At 34.5% G+C, this 24,075-nt stretch overlaps 1 protein-coding gene across 1 annotated transcript in view; it reads left to right on the forward strand.

Annotated features, from left to right (window-relative positions):
• Nucleotides 1–19,483, forward strand: part of LOC136040354 (PDZ domain-containing protein GIPC3-like) — a 52,986-nt gene extending 33,503 nt beyond the window's left edge. Inside the window, exons 4-6 of the mRNA XM_065724599.1 lie at nucleotides 2,834–2,972; nucleotides 17,901–18,007; nucleotides 19,274–19,483. Of these exons, the coding sequence (XP_065580671.1) occupies nucleotides 2,834–2,972; nucleotides 17,901–18,007; nucleotides 19,274–19,447 (420 nt within the window). The 3' untranslated portion in view covers nucleotides 19,448–19,483. The remainder of the gene's footprint in view (nucleotides 1–2,833; nucleotides 2,973–17,900; nucleotides 18,008–19,273) is intronic.
• Nucleotides 19,484–24,075: the final 4,592 nt, after the last annotated feature.

A 24,075-nucleotide genomic window follows, 5' to 3' on the forward strand; every position in this document is an offset into this window, starting at 1 on the left:
TTAAAAAAAAAGACTTGTTTTCTTTTGTTTATGGACGTTTTTGAATTAATGCATGTTTTAATCTTGGCTCTCCGCACATAAATAATTGAAACGAAATTTGCATATTATTTTTTTGGGGCTAAATGGCTTTTTCATAGTTTTAATAGGAATATTTTGAGAAAAAAGGAGCGAGGGAGGAGGTCTAGTTGCCCTCCAATTTTTTGATTACTTAAAAGGCAACTATAACTTATAATTTTTTAGGAACGTTTTTATAAATAAAAAATATACGTAACTTACGAATTAAATTACGTAGTGAACTTCTATATTCGTATGTTTTTATTGCGTATATGAGGGGGGCCCTCGTCGATACCTATCTCTTTACATTAAAGCTTAAATTCTGACCCGATTCCCTAATAATGACCCCTGAATCACAAAGGCCGTAGAATAAATAGTTGAAATTACTAAAAATACTTAACTTCCGTTCGTTTTAAGTTTTGATGCTGCTTCTCACTTTCTGTGGAAAAAACTTTTCATATTTACTTTTTCATTGTTTTGCACCCCCTCCATTGAAAGTCTCTTCCCCCATGAGAACTTCCTTCATGGACCGATCCTCCCACGTACCCCCCCCCCTTCTCTTCAACTCTCCCACCCAAACCAAAAAAATCCCCCTGAAAACGTCAGTACACTTCCCAGTAATCATTACTATATGTAAAAACAGGTCAAAGTTTGTAACTTGCAGCCCTTTTACAGGGACTGGAGGGGAGTAAGTCGTCCCCAAAGACATAGTTATTAGGTTTTTCGACTATGGTGAATAAAATGGCTATCTCAGAATTTTGATCCAATGACTTTGGGGAAAAAATTAGCGTGGAAGGGGGCCTAGGCGCCCTCCAATTTTTTGGTCACTTATTAAGGGCACTAGAACTTTTCAGTTCTATTAGAATGAGCCCATTTGCGACATTCTGGGACCACTGAGTCGATATAATCACCCCTGGAAAAAAACAACAAATGAACACGCATCCGTGATTTGTCTTCTGGCAAAAAAAAAAAAAAAGCGAAATTCCACATTTTTGTAGATAAGGGCTTGAAACTTCTACAATAAAGTTTTCTGATACATAAAATTTTATGGTGTGATTTTCGTCAAGATAGTATGACTTTTAGGGGGTGTTTCATCCTATTTTCTAAAATTAGGCAAATTTTCTCAGGCTCTTAACTTTGGATGGGTAAGACTAATCTTGATGAAACTTATATATTTAAAATTAACACTAAAATGCGATTCTTTTGGTGTAACTATTGGCATCAATATTCCGTTTTTGTGAGTTTCGGTTACTGTTGAGCCAGGTCGCCCCTTATTACAGTTCGTTACCACGAACTGTTTGATATATTTTTTATTTCTGGGTAATCGGCTTATTAATTCCGCACTTCCGTTGGTCTACAAATACCTTATAACTCTTTCAATACGGTCTGACTTTATCCCTCTGATAGAGTGTAATTTGATTTGAAATACCCTCTTTGAGTCTGCGCAGGGCTGCCAATCGTTTGGTATCTTCAAAAAGTATTTTAGGGATTTTCTTGCAAACAATTAGTTTTTTCCCCGGTTCTCCGATGGGTTGATGTCTCTGAATTGGTTCTTCACTTTACTTGTGTGGGTTAAATGTACTAATTATGTGAAATTATGTACTACTCCTTTTCCTAGCTTCGACTTTTTTGGGCGGGGGATGTTGTTAGGTTTGATGATGTGAGTTTATTATTAAAAAAATTTTTGATGAATGTATTTGCTTTAATTTTCTTAAATTTGTTTCTCCCCTGTTTTTTCCTGGTCATAAAGCCTTACGGGGCAAAATGTGTTGAAGTATTTGTTATTTTTATGGGCAATTTACTGTTGATCTTGGTATTCAATGATATATTTCTTGTTTTGTCTTTCTTCAATAAGTTCAATTCAAATTCAATTCAAACGGTATTTCTTTCATTTAGCAGGTGCATTCTTTTAAATTTTATTCTTGAAAATCTAGAAAGTATACCTCTGAACTGGAAACCCACTAAATAATAATACCAGGAAAAATGTGTGAAGTGAGTCAATTTTGATGTGACATTCACGGATGAATTTAATTTGGCTTATTCATAGCATTTACTTGCAACTCACCTCCATTAACTCAAGCCTGGCGCATCTAAAACCCTACGTAATTCAATTCCATTTTAACTTAGCCCACTTGCAATTCGACCCCATTTAGATCAAATCCATTCATTTCAACCTCATTCACCCTGTGGAAAACCTTCATATAGATCGCACTTATGAAACATAATACCCACGCAAATCAACCACCATTTATTTCAACCACCATTCATTGTAACCCTTATTAGATTCAATCTAACCTAAGATTCTAATGATGGTTTAGTAAAAATAGGGTCGAGTTGCGCAGATCTGAGTTTAGTGGGGTTCGAGGGGTTGAACTGAAATGATTTGGGTTAAATGGTGGTTGAGTACCATGAGGGTTGAATTAAGTTGGACTGGGCTCAATGGGGTTTGGATGTACCGAGATTGAATTGTACAGAATTGAGTTGACAGTGTGTTTTATTGAAAGATGGTTGACAGGGTCACGTTGAGCGGGGCTGAGTTACACACACCCGCCCTTAGGCAATATAAATAGACGCTGCACTCGAGGACAAGGGTAATCCCGAGCTGCGTTTTTTTTGTAAGTAGCCTTTATTTCCTTTTGGTGAAATCAGAGTGTAACCAAATATCAAATACAGTTCTGTAAGCAAATAATTAAAACGGTAGTAAATGCGGTACCTGAAGTAGCCTACACTCTTGTTTTTCTATTATTTTTTTTTCTACCTAGAAATCATATTATTTCAGGTTGGAGACCATATTGAAAGCATTGACAACAAGAGTCTAGTGGGATGTTGCCACTTTTTAGTCGCCAAATTGCTGAAAGAAATTCCAAAGGGCGCAACATTCACCATATGCCTAGTTGAACCACTTAAAGCTGGTTTTTGTAAGTAATTTTCTATACAAGTCAAATTGTATTTATGTATGTAATTAAATAAAAAAATTTTTTTTTTAGCGGAAAGTAAGGGGCAATATTAAAACTTAAAACGAACAGAAATTACTTCGTATATGAAAGGGGCTGCTTCCTCATCAACGTTCCGCTCTTTACGCTAAAGTTTTTTACTGTTTTAAAAAGTAGAGCAAAGAGAAAGAGTCAAACTTTAGCGTAAAGAGCGGGGCGTTGATGAGGAAGAAGCCCCTTTTACATACGAAGTGATTTTTGTTCGTTTTAAGTTTTAATGTCGCTCCTTACTTTCCCTTAAAAAACATGTTTTTTATTTAATTTCTGAACGTTTTTGAATCAATACATGTTTTAATTTTGGCTCTCCGCAAATGAACAATTAAAACGTAATTTGCATATTTATTTTTTTGGCTACATGGCTTTCTCAAAGTTTTGATCGAATGATTTGAGAAAAAATAAGCGGGGGAGGAGGCCTAGTTGCCTCTGGTTTTTTGGTTACTTAAAAGGCAACCATAACTTTAAATTTTTTACGAATGTCTTTATTAGTAAAAAATATACGTAACTTGCAAATTATTTTACACAACGAACTTCTATATTATCGTGTTTTTATTACGCATATTAGGGGGTTCACCCTCTCGTCAGTACCTCATTCTTTACCCTAAAGCTTAAATTTTGTCCCAATTTCTTAAGAATGACCCTTGTATCACAAAAGCCGTAGAATAAATAGTTGAAAATACTAAAAATACTTTAGCGTAAAGAGCGAGGTATTAGGAGAAGGTGTGCCCATCATATGATTTACTGTTCGTTTTAAGTTTTAATGCTGATCCTTACTTTCAGTTGAAAAAACTTTTTAATTTTTATTTTTTCATTGTTTTTTTTTAAATGATACTAGAAAATCCTACTTTCTCTTCATGGAAATTTTTTTTTCTCCATGACAAATTCCTCCTAAGAAGTTTCTCCCATAATATCCTCCTCTTCTCAACCCCTCCCCCCCAACCAAAAAATCCCCCTGAAAACGTCTGTACACTTCCAAATAACCATTAATATATGTAAGCACTGGTTAAAGTCTGTAACTTGTAGCCCCTCCCTTGGAGAATGTGGGGGAATATGTTGCCCCTAAAGACATAGTTAAAATGTTTTCGACTACGCTAAAAAAAATGGCTATCTCAGAATTTTGATCCGGTGACTGGGAAAATAATTTGCGTGGGAGGGAGCCTAGTTGCCCTCCAGTTTTTTTGGTCACTTGAAAAGGGCAATAGAACTTTTCATTTCCGTTAGAATGAGCCCTCTTGCAAGATTCTAGGACCATTGGATCAATACGATCACCCATGGAAAAAAAAAAACAAAAAAACTAACAAACAAACAAACACGCATCCGTGATCTGCCTTCTGGGAAAAAATGCAAAATTCCACATTTTTGAAGTTAGGAGCTTGAAACTTCTGCAGTAGGGTTCTCTAATACGCTGAAACTGATGGTGTGATTTTTGACTTTTAGGGGTTGTTTTCCCCTATTTTCTAAAATAAGGCAAATTTTTTGAGGCTCGTAACTTTTGACGTGTAAGACTAAACTTCATGAAACTTATATATTTAAAATCAGCATTAAAATGCGATTATTTCGATGCAGCTATTAGACTCAAAATTTCATTTTTTAGAGTTTTGTTTGGTATTAAGCCGGGTTGCTCCTGACTGCAGTTCGTTACCTCAAACTGTTTGATTTCTCTGTGTATGAAAGGGGCTGTTCCTCCTTCAACGTCCCGCTCTCTACGCTAAAGTTTTACTCTTTCTCTCAATTCTACTTTATTAAACAGTAAATAACTTTAGCGTAAAGAGCGGGACGTTGAGAAAGGAGCAGCCCCTTTCATACACGGAGTAATTTCTGTCCGTTTTAAGTTTTAATGTCCCTCCTTACTTTCAGTTGAAAAAGCTTGTTTTTTATTTAATTTCTGAAAGTTTTCGAATTAATGCATGTTTTATTTTGGCTCTCCGCAAATGAATAATTAAAACAAAATTTGCGTATTATTATTTTTTTCTTTTTTTTTCTAAATGGCTTTCTCTTAGTTTTGATCAGACGATTTTAATAAAAAAAAGTTGGAAGAGGAGGCCTAGTTGCCCTCCGATTTTTCGGTTACTTAAAAAGGCAACTAGAATTTTCAATTTCTATCGAATGTTTTTATTAGTAAAAAATACACTTAACTTACAAATTAACTTACGTAACGAATTTCTATATTCGTATATTTTGTTATGTATATGAAAGGGTTTGCCCCCTCGTTAATACCTCACTCTTTACATTAAAGCTTTAATTTTGTCCCAATTCTTTAAAATTGACCCCTGAATCACAAAGGCAGTAGAATAAATAGTTGAAATTATTAAAAGTACTTTGTTGTAAAGAGCGAGCTATTTAGGAAGAGATGGACCCCCATATGTTTAATAATCTTTGTTCGTTTTAAGTTTTAATGCTCGTCCTTACTTTCAGTAGAAAAAACCTTTTCATATTTATTTTTCATTTTTTTAAAAATAATGCTAGAAAATTCTCCGCCCCCTTCATGGAATTTCTCTTCTCCCATGACAAATTCCTCCAAGAGAAGATCCTTCCACGTAGCCCCCTCGCCTCCCCCCAGCCAAAAAATCATCCTGAAAAGGTCTGTAGACTTCCAAATAAGCATTACTGTATGTAAACGCTGGTCAAAGTTTGTAACTTGCAGCCCTTCCCGTAGGGACCGTGGGGGAGTAAGTCAGCCCCAAAGACATAGTTATTAGGTTTTCCGACTATGTTGATCAAACTGGCTATCTCAAAATTCTGATCCGGTGACTTTGGGAAAAAATTAGCTTGGGAGGGGGCTTAGGTGCCCTCCAATTTTTTTGGTCACTTGAAAAGGGCACTAGAACTTTTAGTTTTCGTTAGAATAAGCCCTCTCGTTACATTCTAGGACCGCTTGGTCGATACGATCACCCCTAGGGAAAAATAAAACAAAAACAAACAAACAAATAAAGACGCACCCGTGATCGGTCCTCTGGCAAAAACTATGAAGTTCCACATTTTTGTAGATAGGAACTAGTAGTAGGGTTCTCTGATACGCTGAATGCGATGGTGTGATTTTCGTTAAGATGACTTTTAGTGAGTGTTTTCCCCTATTTTCCAAAACAAGGCAAATTTTCTGAGGATCGTAACTTTTGATGAGTAAGACTAAATCTGATTAAATTTATATATTTAAAATCAGCATAAAGATCCAATTCTTTTGATGTATCTATTGGTATCAAAATTCCGTTTTTTAGAGTTTCGGTTACTATTGAGCCGGGTCACTCCTTACTACAGTTCGTTACCACGAACTGTTTGATTTTCTACAGCAGTATAGAGAAGGCAATCCCTAAGCTATGTTTGTATTTTATAAGATAACGAAGACCAGATTCTTGGAATAAGTGCTATATGTCATCACGTATCTTGCATACTATCATATATGCAAAATATCGGATTTTGGATTTCTTTACTTTGAATGAGCCAAAAAATCAGGTAAAGTCATTCAGAAATTTTTCAGAATCCGGAGAATCGTGAAGAAGATTTTTTAGAAGAATCTTGAGGATATGTTAAATCTTTAAATTACTTTGAACTGTATATTAGGGTGATTCAAAATTAAGAAATCCGAAATCCAATTTTTGGCATACAAGATAGTATGCGAAATGGTTGATGACATTTATTAAGAAGTTTTTTGACCCACAACCTTAAATTGCCTAGATCGTTAAGGCTTATCATTTGCCATTTTACATTGATGTCTGCGGCTTGTGATGTTATGAAATTGTCATTCTGGGTTAGTTAAAAGTTACTGAAAAGAATTAAAACAAGATAAGCTTATAAATTTAGGGTTTAAATACTCACTGGAAAGTATTATTACAAGATACACTTATAAATGTAGGGTGTAAATACACACTGAAAACCTTAAAAAAGACGTGTATATAAATTTTAGGCATAAATACTCACTGGAAAGCCTTATTAAAAGATATATTTATAAATTTAGGGTACAAATACTAGAAAAAAAATATTTTAGAAACAAAATTTTGAAAGATTCTTTTCAAGGGATTCAAGAGCATGGTTGTCTCTCGCGTTGTGCTAAGTGGCGATAGTGGCCTTACTTGGCACAAAGAGACATTTCAAAATTTATAGTTCCTTGTAAATTCTGATAAAAACAAAGCTCTTGGTAGTACTCGACAAGGCAGTGCTCTTGACATAGGTAGTACCGAAAAATCCTCTGTGATGACAAAATTTAAGAATTGATAGCTGAAAAATAAAGATTTTGAAATAGAAATTTTATGTGGTAAACAAGAAAGCATTTTAGTTTTAAAATGATTAGCTCATGAACGTACAGGAATCATTAGTTTTACTCCCCAATTGAATATAAAGGCAAGGTAAAAGGCAAAGAATATAGAACTAGATTTTAGAGTCCCTACCTGCGGTGACAATCCTCGTTTCTTGACCATTCAGCCATGAAGTAGGAGGGAGAAGGTTATTGGGGGAAGCCATTCTTTGCTTCCAACCACCTTCCCTGTTTACCTTCCTCTTATTTCTCCAGGTTCCCGTTTAGAGCTGGATCGGCTCTAGCTGAGCTCACAGAGTCACGCCACTGACGCTCATTTCAAATCAAATAACCAGGAACACCATAACTCGTATTTTTTTCTCAAAAAACGGCTACATATTTTTTCGTGAAAATTGGAATCCTGGGATATTCTGGCCTAAAAAACGATCAAGAAAGGTCAGAAGTTTGAAAAAACATTAAGAGTATTAATTTTGGAAAAAAATATTTATGAGGGACTTCATTTTTGTATATATGTCAATATTGTAAAGACATTGTCACAGTTTTGTGAATAAATTTAAGATTTTCGTACCAGGAAAAGTTTATATTAAATTGTTTTAAAAGCAAAAAACTGGTAATTAAAAAATATTTGCATATTGTTGAACAATCGATTGTAAAAATTAAAGAACATTAAAAGAAAACAAAAAGTTTGAATCTTAGTAGACAATTGGCGTTGGAAATTGGACTTGCTTCAATAGTTAAATATCTTTGAAAAGAGACGCATTATTATGAAAAACTTATCTAGATGTAGAGCCAAAAAACGAAAATTTACAAGTGTTATGATTAATAGTTCGTTGTAAGAAAAACAAGCTTTTGTCTCAATACCTGAACAATCAACAAATCTACAACCTGGACTATCATGTATTAGTATACCAATAAGGGCAGCTAAAGCAAAGGGCATTGTCATTAATTTCACAATGGGAGAAAATGAACAACCTGGACCATCAATTGAGATAAGACCCAAAAAAAGAATTCTACAAGTGTTTTAAATGATAATTCGTTGAAAGCAAACCTGGACCAACCTGGAGACAAGACCCCAAAAAAGAATTCTGCAAGTGTTTTAAACGATAACTCGTTGAAAGAAATGAGAATTATCCCACCACCAGAACAATTAACAAATCTGTAACCCGGACCATAATCAAACAGTTCGTGGTAACGAACTGTAGTAAGGAGCGATCCGGCTCAATAGTAACCAAAACTCTAAAAAATTGAATTTTGATATCAATAGCTACATCAAAAGAATCGCATTTTAATGCTGATTTTAAATATATAAGTTTCATCAAGTTTAGTCTTAGCCATCAAAAGTTACGAGCCTGAGAAAATTTGTCTTATTTAGGAAAATAGGGGGAAACACCCCCTAAAAGTCATAGAATCTTAACGAAAATGACACCATCAAATTCAGCGTATCAGAGAACCCTACTGTAGAAGTTTCAATCTCCTATCTACAAAAATGTGGAATTTTGCATTTTTTGCCAGAAGACAAATCACGGGTGCGTGTTTATTTGTTTGTTTTTTTTTTGTTTTTTTTTCCCCAGGGGTCATCGTATCGACCAAGTGGTCCTAGAATGTCGCAAGAGGGCTCATTCTGACGGAAATGAAAAGTTCTAGTGCCCTTTTTAAGTGACCAAAAAAATTGGAGGGCATCTAGGCCCCCTCCCACGCTCATTTTTTTTCCCAAAGTCAACGGATCAAAATTTTGAGATAGCCATTTTGTTTAGCATAGTCGAAAATCATAATAACTTTGTTTTTGGGGATGACTTACTCCCCCACAGTCCCTGGGGGAGGGGTTGCAAGTTACAAACTTCAACCAGTGTTTACATATAATAATGGTTATTGGGAAGTGTACAGACGTTTTCAGGGGGATTTTTTTGGTTTTGGGGGTAGGGTTGAGGGAGGGGGCTATGTGGGAGGATCTTTCCTTGGAGAAATATGCCATGGGGGAAAAAAATTCAATGAAAAGGGCGCAGGACGAACCTGGTCACGTTAGAAAAAAACGTCAAATTAAGAGCTTAATATACAATGCTGGGTGTTCGGAGCCTCTCTATTATGGAGTATAATTTGAAAATAACACAACTATACGAGCGATAAAACATATATACCACAACCATAACTCAACTAACGAAAGAACTGCTAAGAGATAACACAACTATAAAGCGAAAACAGGTGAAAACTAACGGGAAAATAAACGAACTAAGAGGTGGAAGGGGCCCAGAGAAAAAATATAATCCTTTTTCAATTTTGTGCCTAACTTCCGCAAAGGAGTAATAATGTCAGAAGCCCCGAAATACCGAATTATTTTCTTTTCAAACAGTTCGTGGTAAGGAACTGTAGTAAGGGGCGACCCGGCTCAATAGTAAACGAATCTCTAAAAAACGAAATTTTGATGCTAAAAGATACATCAAAAGAATCAAATTTTTACGCTGATTCTAAATATATAAGTTTCAATTAATTTAGTCTTTGTCATCAAAAGTTACGAGCCTGAGAAAATTCGCCCTATTTTGGAAAAAAGGGGGAAACATCCCCTAAAAGTCATAGAATCTTAACGAAAATCACACTATCGCATTCGGTATATCAGAGAACTCTATAGCAAAAATTTCAAGCTCCTATCTAAAAAATGTGGAATTTTGTATTTTTTGCCAGAAGACAAATCACGGGTGCGTGTTTATTTGTTTTTTTTTTTTTTTCCAGGGGTCATCTTATCGACCAAGTGGTCCTAGAATGTCGCGAGAGGGCTCATTCTAACGGAAATGAAAGGTTCTAGTGCCCTTTTTAAGTGACCAAAAAATTGGAGGGCAAATAGGCCCCCTCCCAAGCTTATTTTTTTCCAAAAGTCAACAGATTAAAATTTTAAGATTACCATTTTGTTCAGCATAGTTGAAAACCATAATAACTATGTCTTTGGGAATGACTTACTCCCCCACAATCCCTGAGGGAGGGGCTGCAAGTTACAAACTTTGACCAGTGTTTACATATAGTAATGGTTATTGGGAAGTGTACAGACGTTTTCATGGGGATTTTTTGGTTTGGGGGGTGGGGTTGATGGGAGAGGGCTTTGTGGGAGGATCTTTCCTTTGAGGAATATGTCATGGGGAAAGAAAAATTCAATGAAAAGGGCGCAGGATTTTCTAGCATTACTATAAAAAAAAAACAATGAAAAAATAAACATGAAAACGTTTTTTCAAATGAAAGTAAGGAATAGCATTGAAATTTAAAACGAACAGAGGTTATTAAGCATATGAGGGGTTCTAAAAATACTTTAGCATAAAGAGCGAGGTATTTAGGAGGAGATAAATACCTCGCTCTTTATGCTAAAATATTTTTAGTGATTTCAACTATTTATTCTACGGCCTTTTTGATTCAGGGGTCATTCTTAAAGAATTGGGACAAAACTTACGATTTAGTGTAAAGAGCGAGGTATTAACGAGGGTACAAACCCCCTCGTACACATAATAAAAATATAAGAATATAAAAGTTTGTTACGTAAGTTAATTCTTAAGTTATGTATATTTTTTACTAATAAAAACGTTCGTTGAATATTAAAAGTTCTAGTAGCCTTTTTAAGTAACCGAAAAATTGGAGGGCAGCTAGGCCTCCTTCCCCACCCCTTATTTCTCAAAATCGTCTGATCAAAACTAAGAGAAAGCCATTTAGCCAAAAAAAAAATTAATATACTAATTTCATTTCAATAATTTATGTGCGGAGAGCCAAAATCAAACATGCATTAATTCAAAAACGTTCAGAAATTAAATAAAAAAAACTAGTTTTTTAACTGAAAGTAAGGAGCGACATTAAAACTTAAAACGAACAGAAATTACTCCGTATATGAAATGGGTTGTCCCCTCCGCAGTCCCACGCTCTTTACGCTAAAGTTTTTAATTTTTTTAAAAAGTAGAATTGTGGCAAAGAGTCAAACTTTAGCGTAAAGAGCGAGGGACTGTGGAGGGGACAACCCATTTCATATACGGAGTAATTTCTGTTCGTTTTAAGTTTTAATGTCGCTCCTTACTTTCAGTTAAAAAAACTAGTTTTTTTTATTTAATGTAATAATAGACCGATAAGGGAAGCTAAAGCAAAGGACATTGACATTAATTTCACAATGGGGAAAATCAAGAACCTGGAACATCAAATGAGACAAGACCCAAATACAAAATTTACACGTGTTATAAATGATAATTCGTTGGAAGAAACAAAGTTTTTGTCTCACCACCTGAAGAATTAACAAATCTATAACCTGCATCATCAGGTAAGACTAGAGCATTGAGGCGTAGGCACATGCATGCCTGGTACGTTTTGATGCATCGAAAACGAAAGAGCTCCTAATTTTTAAGGCACGTAATAGGGGGGGGGGGAGGAGGTATCATCCTGTTTTCTTCTTCAAAGAAGAGATAACAACCCGAGTTGATACACTGTGTCTCTTGGAGCTATTTTCTCTTTGGATCTTTCATGGACTGAGCATCTCAGCAAAATTGGATCCTTTCGTTTCAACGAAATTAGAAGTTATCCAAAGATACAAAAGCATTCTCTCTGATGAGTCTATTCAGACACCGTCCATTTCGTGCATCAGACCTGTCATGGAATATGCTTGTCATCTCTTGGCTGGTTCACCCAAAAGTCACATCACTCCTCTCCAACAAATAGAAATAGAGCAGTTTGTGCAGCAGCCTCTGGCAACAGGAAAGCTAAACCCCCACACTTGATCCATGAATGCTCCAGCGTTGCGTTCATGTCAGTTTTCTACATATACATGTATAAACCTCTATCAGAGGAGCTAGCAAAGCTCGTTCCTATCTATATATACAATATTTTAAATTGGTTATTTTAGTTTTTGTTTTAATAAATGGTGTTTTAATCTTTTTTTGGCTCAGAATGGCAGAAAAGGCCGCTTCGTTACGACACGATCTATTCTATTACTTAAAAAATGCACTCTATATTCTGTTCTGTTAAAATGAGCCCTCTTAAAATATTGTAAGGCCACTGGCTTAATACAATTACCCTAGCTGGAAAAGGACACACATAAACCTGTATTTGTTACCCATGAAAACAAGTAGTTTCCGTTACAGCTCATTGTGGGAGACTCTAAATAATCCGATTAGGGTTATAAACCTGTAATTATAGTTCCTGAATCTTGTTTAGATAACAAGTGTTTCTCATAGGATATTTCCTTTTAACACGATTGGTGTCTTTGGTTACTAAGCTCTTCCTTTTACGAGGTTCCAGCCATTACTCCAACTAAAACGAAAAAAATTGTTTGATCATTCATAGTCTTATGGAGGGTTTGCTTTTTCGAAATTTGTTTGAAAAATGTTTTACATTTTGAATTTTCTTTTTTAAATAGAAAAAAAGATTTTTTTTTTTTTTATTGAAGATTAGAATATGCACGCTGTATTAAGATTGAGCTTACCCCTGAAGAAAATTTCTCATGATAAATTTGTTGGGGAATCCCTTTTGTAAAGAAATTCTCCTATCAATACTGTATTTAGATGAGAACCTTGAAACTAATAAAACTTACATATTCAGCATTAACTGACATATTAGATATTTTAAAACAAGTTTTTTTTTATCTGGTAATATTTTGACTAAAATCTGTAATTTTGAAGTCAGTACAGGAAAGTCTATCTGACTTGTCAAGACAAATTCAACGTCGTTCCAATTGTCTTTAATTTAGAACTTAAAGACAGAAAAAAAATACGAGGTCAAAAATTAGTTTGTAAGTTTTAAAAGGAACAGGCTAATTTACTTTTTAACTAGTTGGAGTAGCGTTCTTTTTATAAAGGAGTCTGAATGTCTTATAACCATTTCTTCCCCTTTTTCAAATTAAAATTATAATTCTTTTAGGGCGGGGAGGGTGCTCAAAAGCAAATCTAAATTAGATGAGGCTGAGGTGATTTCATTTGTTGACTTCCAGTAATGTATTTTAATCATTTCTTTCATTTTATCAAATATTTCATGGTAACGAACTGTAAGAGCGACATGGCCTAGTAGTAACTGAAACTCTAGAAATTGAAATTTGATACCAATAGATATATACATAAAAAATCAAATTTTCAAACTTATTTGAAATATATGAGCCTCATTAAGTTTAATGTTACCCTTTCAAAATTACGAGAATGTGAAAATTTGTATTATTTTTGAAAAAGGGGGATACACCCTCTGAAAATTATAGAATCTTAATAAAAATCTCACCATCTGGTTCAGTGTACCAAAGAATCCTACAGTAGACTTTTTAAGCTCCTATCTGCATAAATATGGATATTTCTTTATTTATTTTTTCAGAAGAAAGATGACAAATGTGTGTTTATTTTTCTTCTTTTATTATTTTTATTAATTTTATTCTACGGGTGATTGTATCGACTCACTGGGCCCAGAACTTTGGGAGAAGTCTCATTCTAACAGAAAACAAAAGTTCTTATGCCCTTCTTAAGTGAAAAAAATAAATTGGAGAGCAACTACGTCCTCTCCCAAGGTGCCTTTTTTCCCAAAACTTTCCGATCAAAATTTTAAGATATACATTTTGTTCAGCATAGTTGAAAGCCCAATAACTATGCCTTTAGAGATAGCATGACGCCACAATTCCCGGGGAAAGGAACTTAAGTAATAAAATTTACCCATTATTTACATATAGTATTTTTTTTACTGTGAAGTATGCACACATTTTTCGAGTAGGGAGGGGAAGACGATTTTTGGCTGGGAAGATTTGGCACGGGGAGGATTTCCTACGTATTCAGGAGATTTCCTAGGGAGCGGGGAGGAGAAATTTTTAAGGGAAATTTTATACTGAGGGAATTTGCCAGAATTCGTATATGAAATTTCTTTACATGTCTTATTTCCTCTTTACCGACTCCATTTTACGCGTGAATTAAATAAAAAAGAAACAAGTTTTTTAAATGAAAGTAAGGAGCGACATTAAAACTTAAAACGAACAGAAATTACTCCGTATATGAAAGGGGCTTTTCCTTCTCAACGCCCCGCTCTTTACCCTAAAGTTTGACTCTTTCTCTTGACTCTACATTTGAAAACTTAAAAAAAAAACTTTAGCGTAAAGAGCGGGGCGTTGAGAAGGAAAAGCCCCTTTCATATACGGAGTAATTTCTGTTCGTTTTAAGTTTTAATGTCGCTCCTTACTTTCATTTAAAAAACTTGTTTTTTTATTTAATTTTTGAACGTTTTTGAATCAATGCATGTTTTGATTTTGGCTCTCCGCAGAGGAATAATTAAAAAGAAATTTGTATATTTTTTTTTTGGCTAAATGGCTTTCTCATAATTTTGATCGAATGATTTTGAGAAAAAAAAAGTGGGGGAGGAAGGCTAGTTGCACTCCGATTTTCGGTTAATTAAAAAGGCAACTAGAACTTTTAATTTTTTACGAATCTTTTTATATGTAAAAGATATACGTAACTTATAAATTAGCTTACGTAAAGAACTTTTGTATTCTTATGTTTTTATTACATATATTAGGGGGTTCGCCCCCTCGTCAGTACCTCGCTCTTTACACTAAAGCTTAAATTTTGTCCCAATTCATTAAGAATGACCCCTGAATCACAAAAGCCGCAGAATAAAAAGTTGAGATTACTAAAAATACTTTAGCGTAAAGAGCGAGGTATTAGGAAGAGGTGAGCCCCTTATATGGGTAATAATTTCTGTTCGTTTTAAGTTTTAATGCTGATGCTTACTTCCAGCTGAAAAGAAAACGTTTTCATTGTTTTTTTTTTAAGTAATGCTAGTAAATCCTGCGCTTCCTTCATGGAAAATTTCTTCCCCCATGACAAATTCCACGATGGAAAGTTCCCCCAGCATATCTTCCTCTTCTCAACCCCTGCCTCCAACCAAAAAATCCTCCTGAAAACACCTGCACACTTCCCAATAACCATTACTATATGTAAGCACTGGTCAAAGTTTTTAACTTGTAACCCCTCCCACGGGGACTGCTGGGGAGTAGGTCGTCCCCAAAAACATAGTTATAAGGTTTTTCGACTACGCTGAATAAAATGGCTATCTCAGAATTTTGATCCGTTAATTTTGGGAAAATAATTAGCGTGGGAGGGGGCCTAGGTGCCCTCCAATTTCTTTGGTCACTTATAAAGGGTACTAGAACTTTTCATTTTCGTTAGAATGAGCCATCTTGCAACATTCTAGGACAACTGGGTCGATACGATAACCCATGGGAAAAAAAACAAACAAACCAATAAACACGCATCCGTTATCTGCCTTCTGGCAAAAAATATAAAATTCCACATTTTTCAAACTTCTACAGTAGGGTTCTCTGATACGCTGAATCTGATGGTGTGATTTTCGTTAAGATGCTATGATTTTTAGGGGGCGTTTCCCCCTATTTTCTAAAATAGCGCAAATTTTCTCAGGCTCGTAAGTTTTGATGGGTAAGACTAAACTTGATGAAACTTATATATTTAAAATCAGCATTAAAATGCGATTCTTTTGATGTAGCTATTGGTACCAAAATTCCATTTTTTTGAGTTTTGGTTACTATTGTGCCGGGTCGCTCCTTACTACAGTTCGTTACCACGAACTGTTTGATGTGTCAAGGGTAATTGTCTGGAGTGAATTTTCTTCAGCATTGAATTATCCAGAGTATATTTCCGTGGAAGGGGGATTTTTCCATGGATGTGAAGCCAGATATCCTGGCATTATTTAAAAAAGACCAGAAATTACATTTTAAAAAAATAACTTTTTTCAACTGAAAGTAAGGAGCAACATTAAAACTTAAAACGAACAGAAATCATTACGTACATGAGGGGGATTGTCCCCTCCTAAACATCTTGCTCTTTACACTAATGTTACAGTTTTGCCCCAATTCTTTAAAACGACTCCTGAAACACAAGAGTCGATTAAAGTAAAACAGTTCAAAATAGGGATGATACCTTTTTATTGACAGTGAATAGATATAAAATTATTTAACTGGATGTTTCGAACACATATACAGTGTTCATCATCAGCAGTAATATCATCATCAGAGTTTTACTGCTGATGATGAACACTGTGTATGTGATCAAATATCCAGTTGAATAATTTTATATCTATTCACTGTCAAAAAAAGGTATCATCCCTATTTTGAACTGTTTTACTTTCGTCATGGAAAGGCAGTGTGGTCTTCGAAGTTATCTACGTAAAAGTCGTTTAGTCAGAACCATAAGCAGTTTTTTAAAGTGCCGAAAAACTTTAGCGTGAAGAGTGAGGTGTTGAGGAGGGGGAGCCCCCTTCATATAACTTATGTTATAATTTCTGTTCGTTTCGGTTTTTAATGCTGCTCCTTACTTTCAGTTGAAAAAAGAACTTTCATTTAATTAGTTTAAAAGAAACATAGCTTAAATGTCGAGACGTTTAGCTGTAAGAGTTTTGACTTTCCTCATGGGCAACAAGATTGGTAAAATGTCATAGATTATAAATTTTAAATTGATATGTATGGCAATCATTGGATTGACTTGATCTGTGAGCCTATGTGGGTCTCCTGCTTTGCTCCAATTTTACCCTCTGAATTGTAATGGTAGTCATGAAAAAATATCGTATGATGTTATGCCGCTGAGTTTTGTTAGCAACAAGTTATACCTATTTCTGTCGATACCGTTCCTGATGACATTTATAGTTTGAAATTGTATTTAAATAAATAAGATTATTTTCTTTTAAATTATTTTAATTTGCATTGATAAAAATAGTTAAACCTTTTTCGGTTTTATTGTGGTTATTCGGTATTCCAATTCCAGTTGATCTCCAAATATGCTGGTTGCAGCGGCAGCTGCAAACTAGTTAAGGGCGAATCGTGGCCCATAGTAACTAAATATTGAAGAACCAGTGTAAAAAAAATCGTAAAGAAGAAAAATTCCTATTTCTAGCTGATTCAAGGATATTAACTATTATCTAAATTAGTCTTTATAGTAAAGTGTTAATTTGAAAACTAATTTAAGGGATTTTTGAAAAATAGCCTGAAACCGCTAAAGAATGACATTGGATCGAAACAAAAATTACACTATTGCAATTGCCACTACTAAAACCCCAATTCAAATAACTGGCTTGGACAACAAGGAAAATCACCTTTTGCATAGGGAGCACTAATTTGTCCTATTTTTCCTCTACTGCTAACAGGGCACTGAGTTAAGAAAAAAAAAAAAAAAAAAAAAAAAAAAAAAAAAAAAAAAAAAAAAAAAAAAAAAAAAAAAAAACTGTTGAAAGGCCCATTTTAAAGGAATCACTTGATTTGTTGATAAACCTGTAAAGCTTCTTGGTGGCACCGCAGAAAAAGAGAGTTCCCAAAAATGACTTGTGTCTGACTAACGTTTTGTTCCTTTTACTGGCTTAAAATTCATAAAGGAAGAAATCTAGTTTAAAAGGTGGATTTATCAATTTGTGCTCATTTTATTCAAATTTTAATTGAGTTGAAAACAATCATGTGAACTTTAACAGAGGATATCTGAATCTATCTTAGCATACGAATAGCTCTCTTACTAAGTCAGTAGATTTCAATTCCTATTATTTGAATATTTGCCATTATTTACTAGCTAGCTAACAAAAATATCCACTCAATTACTAGCTAAGTTTTAATTGAATAAAAATTGTTGCAGCCCATATTGGACCTCAAACAAATCCTAGATCCGAAGAGAAATCTTACGGTTCAGGAAAGAAGACCTTGAGACTGAAAGCCAACGGCCATGTTGAAGTAGAAGACGCGGTAGGTTTACATATCTGTGTTCTTGGCTAAGAAAACCTTGTACTAACTCAGCTTGATTAACTCAAAAGATTAGATCCTGATTAAATTTTTGTCGAGTTTATATTCTGTCATATTCATGCCTAAAAATCTAACCTAACATTCTTACGCTTCTATGTAATAAGGTAAATATTTAACATAAGATCCTCCCATTGTATTTTGTATTAGTCAAGTAATTGAGAATTTCAAAGTGTCAAATCCGACCTTTAGACTGAAGAAGATTATATAGAATACACAAATTCTTCATAAATTTCCGTTTAATATTGAGATTAATTAAAAAAAGAAACAAGTTTTTTGAACTGCAAGTAAGGGGTGGCATTAAAAATTAAAACGAACAGAAATGATTCCGAATATTAAAGGAGTTGTCCCCTCCTTGACGACTCAATCTTTACGCTAAAGTTTTTTATTGTTTTAAAAAGTAGAGTTCTGAGAGAGAGTCACACTTTAGCATAAACAGCGGGGCGTCGAGGAGGGGACAATTGAATCGATTTACTATCTCAGAATTCTGATTTGACTGTATCTGGTCCTTATTGGACCTCACTCTTTTTGGTTCCACCGTGTCTCAAAATGGTTAAAACTTCTCTTTATTGTCGTCTTATCTTCCCAATTTTAGATGTAAAAATTAGCTTCCAAATAATCGTTTTTTCGTTACTACGATTTTCTAGTAGGCTATCCTTTGAAAAATGGGGCAAATATTTGCTGCCAATGCTAAGATGAAACTTCCTGGGATTTAAAAGTCTTAAATACTATAATTGGTAACAGTATACATGAGATTTACAGAATTTAGTCTGATATGTGCAATGCTTCTACTGCTACTGTATATTACTAGCGTAATCTCCAGTGCTTCCACTTCTGTCAATTTTTCGGGAGAACTACTGAATTCCTAATTCATCTCCAGAAATAAAGGAATATTAAAAGAAGGTTGTTTTTACTATACAGTATATCAAACAGTCTTAAGCTCCTTGTTAACCATTTATGGTTTTTTGTCTCTTTAAAGTGTTATTTCTTCCCGTATTGAGGACTCTCAATCAGAATTATATAATTATCTATTTTTCTCTTTTATACCTTATTATTTTGTTGCCTTTCTTATTCTTTTTGTCTCTAATTCATTGCTTTCTCTTCTGAATAAGTAATTCTTGTCATTTCTTCTCTTCTTTCACCTCATTTCCCATTATTTTATACATCTTTTGGTGTTTCAACCACACTTACTAAAAGTTCTTTTTTTATCAGGGTGAAAAAAGGAAAGCCAAAGTAACATCTGTGGAAGAACATCCAGCAACGCCAGGTTTAATATATGTTACGCCAAGGTTAATATGTTTTTCAATATTCTTGGATTGCCTAAGCTACTTAGAAATCATAAACTTAGACGTTGCCTGTTTAACGAATAATAATCAGATAATTTAAAATGACAACATTAAAAAAAGAACCAAATCTGTGTTTGAAGCCTGCTTGACGTAAATTTGAGATGCTAAGTTCAGTGGCTTCAATAGGAAGGAAGGGGGATGTGCCGCCTAGACCCTCTCACCCTTATGTTTGGAAAGTACCGTTAAAGGGGGTGATATATCCATTGAAAAATCTCTTTATGGTATTTTTTAAAAGCGTCAAATTTGTCCCACCCCTTTCTGACATCGGAAAATACAAGTTATAGCAAGACTTCCAAATCAGTTCTGAATAGTTTGGCTAAAAAAAATAAAAATAAAAAAAATAATAAGAAGTAGCTAAAAACTAAACAAAAAGCAAAAAAAAAACTTTTAAAAAATTAGAAAATGAAAAATATATGGTAATTCTCTAATTGCTGTTCTCTTAACTTAATTAATTGTAATTGAAAAAACTACATTATCATATCTAAGATTAAAAGATTTTTGTTTTTATGGGATTCCTCCATAATCAGATCCTCAAGTTCAATCCTAGCCGATTTTTTGATCAGAGAGTTCGAGGTAACGAACTGTAGTAAGGAGCAGCCCGGTTCAATAGCAACAAAACACTAAAAAAAAGAATTATGATACCAATAGCTACATCAAAAGAATAGCATTTTAATGCTGATTTTAAATGTATAAGTTTCATCTCATTTAGTCCTAACCATGAAAAGTTACGAGCTTGAGAAAATTTTAGCCTCATTATGGAAAATAGAGGGAAACACCACCTAAAAGTCATAGCATCTTAACAAAAAATGACACCATCAGATTCAGCGTATCAGAAAACCTTACTGTAGAAGTTTCAAGCTCCTATCTACAAAAATGTGGAATTTCGTATTTTTTGCCAGAAGGCAGATCACGGATGCGTGTTTATTTGTTTGTTTTTTTTTCTTCCCAGAGGTGATCCTATCGAATTGGTGGTCCTAAAATGTTGCAAGAGGGCTCATTCTAACGGAAATGAAAAGTTCTAGTCCCCTTTCTTAAGCGACCAAAAAATTTGGATGGCACCTAGGTCCCCTCCCACGCTAATTATTATCCCAAAGTCACCGGATCCAAATTCTGAGATAGCCAGTTTATTCAACATAGTCGAAAAACCAAAAAACAAACAGAAATTATTACGCATATGAGGGGCTCATCTCCTCCTAATATCTCGCTCTTTACGCTAAAGTATTCATAGTGATTTCAATTATTTATTCTACGGCCTTTGTGTTTCAGGGGTCATTCTTAAGGAATTGGGACGACATTTAAGCTTTAGTGTAAAGAGTGAGGTACTGACGAGGGGGTGAACCCCCTCATATACGTAATAAAAAAATATGAGTACAGAAGTTCTTACGTAAGCTAACTCGTTAAGTTACGTATATATTTTACTTATGAAAATGTTCGAAAAAAATTAAAAGTTCTAGTTGTCTTTTTAAGTAACCAAAACATTGGAGGTCAACTGGGCCTCCTCCTCGCTCCTTTTTTTCTCAAAATCATTCCATCAAAACTATGACAAAGCCATTTAGCCAAAAAATAAATATGCAAACTTTGTTTTAATTATTTATCTGCGGAGAGCCAAAATCAAAACATGCATTAATTCAAAAACGTTTAGAAATTAAATAAAAATAACAAGTTTTTTTTTTAACTGAAAGTAAGGAGCAACATTAAAACATAGAGCGAAAAGAAATTACTTCGTATATCAAAGGGGCTGCTCCCTCCTCAACGCCTCGCTCTTTACGCTAAGGTTTTTTACTGTTTTTAAAAAGTAGAGTTGAGAGAAAGAATCAGTTCCCTCCAATTACACATAATCCCTACATATAATCTCTCCAATTAACACATAATCCTTCTAAAAAATGCCATAGCAATTGATTAATGGGTAACATAAGTTCGCTGGTTTACTTTACCCAAGCGTATGTCATAAGAAAAAAGGTATCAGATTCGTAATTTTTAGATTCATTAAAATTCGGTTCGAGTTACAAAATGCGTCCAATATACTTTAACCAAAAGAGTATCAAGACTACTTTCATACAACCGAAATAAAAATCTATTCATATAATTCTCATGACCTGAATATATAGGTCAAAGGCTCATGGTATATACAATGAGTTTTGAGGTATATTCTTTAGAGACTCGGGCGTAAAGTCCGCTCCCGTTTTGGTTATACTACTTGCAGGCACTATTTTGCTTCCGAGAATTAGTTTTTTAAATTCTTTTAAATTAATTTAAGTCAAATCCGCAATTGACTCCATGTTTTGTAAGTTAGCGCATAAATGCTCTTTAGTAAAGAAAGATATGTTTTCCATATTTCATTGTTTCTTTCTTTCAGGGATATTCATTTATAAAAGATGATCCTTGACAGTAAGAAACAATTCCACTTGATGTTAGTTTTTAATTACAATGCCAATTTTAAAGAAAGAAAAAAAATCTGATTTAAGAATAAACTGACAACCCCTTGACACCAACTGGCTTCTTTGACCTTAAATTTTATGTTGCATCAGATATCTGTTTAGTTCAAATTGACAAGCAAAATACGTCAAAGGAATATTATCAATATAAGGACAGTCCCCGGAATCGGAGTCAAAAAATTTCAAACAAAATATATAAAATTATGGTTTTATTGGTAGATTTTTAAAGTGAGGTTTGCATATTAAGCCTCTCTGAAATCACATATATTGAAGAATCTTCAGTCTCTATGATATTCAAGGCAGCCAAGGAAGGACCCAAGTGAGGTCCATGGGTCTGTCTCACTCCAATTTCACAAATATAAGTGTGCTGCCCTATTTTTGTACTTATAATCACATAAGGGAATATCATTTTTATTCTTATATTGTTTTTATGTTATTAAGAAATTACTAGGGACATTCAATATGAAAACACGTTTTTCTTTGGCTTCATCAAGGTATACTAAAACCAGAAAAACGGGATATTCTACCATTTTTCTTTTGGTTGTTACAAGATTATGGTAAGATCATAAAAGTTCCTCTATTAACACTACACTGATTATTTTTCATTGCCAAATCTTAAGGATTAGGTTCCACCAATTACTAATTTCTGTTCCATGTTTGCGGAATCGGAAAATATTTTAAATTCTAATTGGGAGTGTAATTAAAGTAACTAGGATTTGAACATTTTTTTTTATATCTTACTTTCTTTTTGCCTACATAGCTTTGCATATGAAAATGTTCCGGGAAAAATTTTCAGCGTGTCTGTATTCCCAAGATGTAATTTCCGTGGATGGGGGGATTTCCAAAGTAATCGGAGAAGTGATTAAAACTTAAAGTGAAAATATTAGACCTACGTTGCACGGGCAACGTGAAGTGTAGCGGCAACCTTTGTCGGGCTTCGCCGACTAAAGTGTTGTGAGAGAAACACTTTGGTTTTGTTTCTTCGCTATCGATCAGTAATCACAGGATCAAAGGCTATTCCTCAGCGTGGAAAAAACAACAACATAATAGTATCGAAAGAAGGGACTAAATTGACTTTATAGCCAGTTGAACTTTATCCTTTTGAATCGTACACATCGTGACGGATGAAAACTCGGAACAATCTATATATATATAAATAAGTTGTGTGTTTGTTTGTACGCATATGACGTCATTATAAGTATATAAGGCTTTGTATATGACGTCATTATAAGTATATAAGGGGCCGATTCAAAGAGAAATTTTAGTATAAATCCTACAATGGCAGAAGAAACAGCCGAGGAAGCTGCTCAAAGAGTTAATGCCAAATGGCTTGCGGCTAAAAAAGAAAGTAACAAAAGAAAGCGTGCCGAGGAATCGTAAGAGCAACGTGAAAACAGGCTTGCGGCTCAAAGAGAAATTAACAAAAGAAAGCGTGCCGAGGAATCACAAAAGCAACGTGAAAACAGGCTTGCGGCTCAAAGAGAAACTACCGAAAAAAATCATGCCGAGGAATCAATTCATCGAGACACAGGGAATATAAATAACGACCAAGATACTCAAAGAGAAATTAAAGACCGGGATACCGGGACACAAATGACGCCCGGGACACAGGGAATATAAATGACGACCGGGAAACAGGGACACAACTACAACGGGGAAGCCGGGGGGCACAGAGGGGATATATAAATGACGGCGGGGACACAGGGAATATTTGATTGTCAATCACCATCAACAAAGCTCAAGGGCAATCATTAGAAAAATGCGTTATAGATCTGAATACGGATTATTTTTCCAATGGACAATTATATGTTGCATGTTGAAGAGTCGGTAAACCTGACATTCTATTTATATGCACAGACAATGGGACAGCGAAGAATCTTGTATATTCACAAGTTTTACGTAGTTAAAAACATATATATATATATATATATATATATATATATATATATATATATATATATATATATATATATATATATATATATATATACAACTACAATGGCTCGTAACTAATACGGCGCGTAACGAATTACGCGCGGGGGGGGGGGGGGGGGGGGGGCTTGGAAGGCACTGAACGCCCCCACCTACTAGGTTTTGGTGTGGCGCTTCGCACCACACCAACAGCTAGTATCTTATACAATCTAGTTTGTATTATAAAGCTATCCCTAACTTTTTAGGATCAAAATACTATAGATAACATTCTGCTAATTATTACGAAAGTATCTCATTGTTT

This window comes from Artemia franciscana, chromosome 20, assembly GCF_032884065.1.
Source record: "Artemia franciscana chromosome 20, ASM3288406v1, whole genome shotgun sequence".
Classification (NCBI taxonomy): Eukaryota; Metazoa; Arthropoda; class Branchiopoda; order Anostraca; family Artemiidae; genus Artemia; species Artemia franciscana.